The 3243-nt window shown below is 59.7% G+C and overlaps 1 protein-coding gene across 1 annotated transcript in view; it reads left to right on the top strand.

Moving 5' to 3' along the window:
- SPR (sepiapterin reductase (7,8-dihydrobiopterin:NADP+ oxidoreductase)) overlaps positions 1–2941 on the top strand; it is a gene marked incomplete at its 5' end in the record, with an annotated part of 4902 nt that extends 1961 nt beyond the window's left edge. The window contains 2 exons of the mRNA XM_017737393.1: positions 705–1120; positions 1726–2941. Coding sequence (XP_017592882.1) covers positions 705–1120; positions 1726–1916 — 607 coding nt within the window. The remainder of the gene's footprint in view (positions 1–704; positions 1121–1725) is intronic.
- Positions 2942–3243: the final 302 nt, after the last annotated feature.

Below are 3243 nucleotides of genomic sequence, written 5' to 3'. Positions count from 1 at the left end.
TCCGCCCCCGGGGGCAGCGGGGTCAGCCCAGCCCTGCTCCGGCTGAGCCGGGGCTTGCTCCGGGCTTGGGGTGCCGGCACATAACCCAAAAGAATAAAGGAGCTGCGGGGACTTCACCCTGTGCGGGTGTTGGCTCATTAAAGGAGTTAATTGGGGGGGCGGGTCTCTGGCAGTACTTTGCTGCTCTCAGTTTTACTGTGCCATAGGAACAGTTGGTTCCCGTCCTGCACCTTCTTGTCCCTCTGCTCCCCAAATCCAAACCCGCAGGCAAACTTCCAGCCCCACCTTGTGGGTGCTTCCTCGCGCCTTTAATGCCTTCGGTGTCCTTTTTACCCATTGTCGCTGTAAATCACCCGTGGGTTCCGTAGGAAATGGGTGCTCCAGGATCTGGGCCTTTGACTGGCACAGGGCCCGCAGGAGGGCCCGTGGTGGCCCTTGGGCACGCTGTACTCCAGAGTGGGAGCTGTTTGTGCTGGCAGAGGGGTGGCAGGGCAGGTCCCTGCCCCCTGTCACTGCTGGGTCAGTGTGACATTGAATGGGCTGGGCTGGGCTGGGCTGGGCTGGGCTGCTGTGGGACCCTGGCAGGGGCTGGGCCACCAAAGCTCTGGAAGTGTTGGATGTGGAATGTGGGAGCAAAGGGATCTGTTGTGCGGTCGATCCCATCTGTAACAACTCATTTTTCCATCTTTCTGGAAATATCCCAGGCCGGGCTGGACAGGCCATGGAGCACCCTGGGACAGTGGAAGGTGTCCCTGCCATGCCAGGGTGGGGACTGGATGTTCTTTAAGATCCCTTCCAACCCAAACCATTCCACGTTTGTGCTTCCCAGGCTCCCTGGGAGACGTCTCCAAATCCTTCCTGGACCTCACTGACCTGGAGGAGATCAACACCTACTTCTCCTTCAACATCAGCTCGGCGCTGTGCCTGACCTCCACAGCCCTGAGGGCCTTTGGGGCGCGGCCTGGCTGCAGCAGGACCGTGGTGAACATCTCGTCGCTGTGTGCCCGGGAGCCGTTCCGGAGCTGGACGCTGTACTGCGCCGGGAAGGCTGCCCGGGATATGCTGTTCCAGGTGCTGGCACTGGAGGAGCCCGGGGTCCGTGTGCTCAACTACGCCCCGGGTGAGGAGAGCAGCTCACGGATGGTTATCCACCTCATCCTGCCTTTGGGAGTGAAGATTCCTGGGGCCCAGCCCTGCTCCTGTCCCTGCAGCCCTGAGCAGCACAATTGGGACCACAGTTCCCCGTGCTGGACTCAAACACCATCTCTCATCCAGCTTTTCCGTCAGGATCACAGAATTCCAGACACCTCCCACCGTCCCAGGTGGATCCAAGCCCCAGTGTCCAGCCTGGCCTTGGGCATTCCCAGGGATCCAGGGGCAGCCCCAGCTGCTCTGGCAATTCCAGCCCAGCCCCTCGCCACCCTCCCAGCCAGCAATTCCTTCCCAACATCCCAGCCCAAGCTCCCCTTTCCCACTGGGAAGCCATTCCCTGCCTCCTGGCCCTCCAGCCCTTGGCCCCAGTCCCTCTGCAGCTCTCCTGGAGCCCCTTTAGGCCCTGCAAGGGGCTCGCAGCTCTCCCTGGCTCCTTCCCTTCTCCAGGGCAACATTCCCAGCTCTCCCAGGCTGCCTCCAGAGCAGAGGGAAAATGACCCCTGGATTTTCCTTTCTCCTTAAGTGATTTTTTTTTTTGGTGATTTTTTGAGGTGATTTTTTTCTTTTCTCCAGGCCCTCTGGACACAGACATGCAGCTCCTGGCCCGGACCAAGACTGGAGACCCCGGGATGCGCCAGCACTTCCAGAGGCTGCAGGAGAACGGGCAGCTCATCGAGAGCTCCGTGTCGGCCCAGAAGCTGCTCCAGCTCCTGCAGGAGGACTCCTTTCCCTCTGGGGCACACGTGGATTTCTACGACATCTGAGCTCCTGCCAGCTCCACCTTTGCCTTCCTGCTTTGCTTCCTGCTGGGCCTTTTCTTGGTGCCTCCAGCAGGCCCTTGTGCAAATCCTGGGGTCTGGGAAGCTTTTAAGAGCCCCCGGTGTGCCTTATGAACACCCCTGGTGCCCTGAGGGGGTTGGGAAGCAGCTCCTGCTGCTGAGCCCTGCCTGGCAGGGGCAGGAATTCCTCAGCTCCCGGGGATGGGGGAGCAGAGGTGGCTTTCCCAAGGGAATGGCCCTGGGAGGTTAAGACGCTCCTGCACAGGAGTTTGTGGGGGCCAAGGGGTGCCCAGGCACACGAGGCCAGGGCAGAGAGGTCCCTGCCAGCCCCAGGAGGTCCCAGAGAAGCCAACAGCAGGGTGGGAGCTGAGTGTCCCCGTGTCTGTCCCCTTTGCCCCGCAGGAAAAAGTCCCCAAGGAGCCATTGCTGGGGGTGGTGATGTTCCCCCCGAGCCCCGACCCTGTCCCCTGCCCACCAGGGACCCCAAGTCCCCCTGCGGTGCTGGGGCTGTCTCTGGAGATCTGTGGGTTAGGATGCAGCAAAGCCTGTCCCAGTGGTTTTTCCACGAAGGCCGGTAATCCCCAGGAGAGGGAGCTGGCCTGGGAGGAATTGGGAATTTTGGGAGCCTGGCTGGGGTCACGAGCTCACAGAAACCTGGTCAGAGCAGGGAGACACAGCCCTGAGTTCCTGCCGTGCTCCTGTTGCAGGTTTTGGGTCCAAGCCTTGCTCTGGGGTTTCATCCCCTTCCTTTTAATTATTTGTGGGGGTTTTTTGTCATTTTCCCATCAGATTCCAGCAGCCACAGACACACAGAGAGTTCCCTTCTGGAAAGCTGATGCAGGACAGTTGGTTTGGAGCCCAGTGGCACTCCCCATGTGCCCTGGAAATGCCCAGTGCCCCTCTGTGCCCCCTCCCTGCAGCCTCCACCCCAACCCTGCAGCTCAGATTTTTGTCCCCCTGGCTCTCCAGTCATTAAAAGTTTCAAAATCATTAAAATCGTTAGGAATGTCTGCTCTGGGGTTTCTGCTGTGTCTTTAAGGGTGGGTAAATCCTTGGCAGAGTGGGAGGAGGATCTGGGGTTGAGCACTGGCTTCACCCAGCACGGCACCACCATTCCCCCCTGGAGTCCTGTGCTGCCCTGTCTGAGCCCTTTCATTAATTCTGGGTTCATTTAATCCTGTCCAGCTCATAAATGCCTCCTCCCCAGCCAGTCCTGGGCCTGGTTTCAGCTTTCCTCCCTGCCTGGGGAACTTTTATTAGCAAAAAGCCCCTCTGCTTCTCCCAGCCCCGGCAATGGGAATGTTGTTCTGGG

Source organism: Corvus brachyrhynchos, unplaced genomic scaffold, assembly GCF_000691975.1.
Source record: "Corvus brachyrhynchos isolate BGI_N302 unplaced genomic scaffold, ASM69197v1 scaffold85, whole genome shotgun sequence".
In the NCBI taxonomy this organism is placed as follows: domain Eukaryota; kingdom Metazoa; phylum Chordata; class Aves; order Passeriformes; family Corvidae; genus Corvus; species Corvus brachyrhynchos.
Note: the sequence above shows the minus strand (reverse complement) of the source record. Positions and strands in the feature narration are given on the sequence as shown.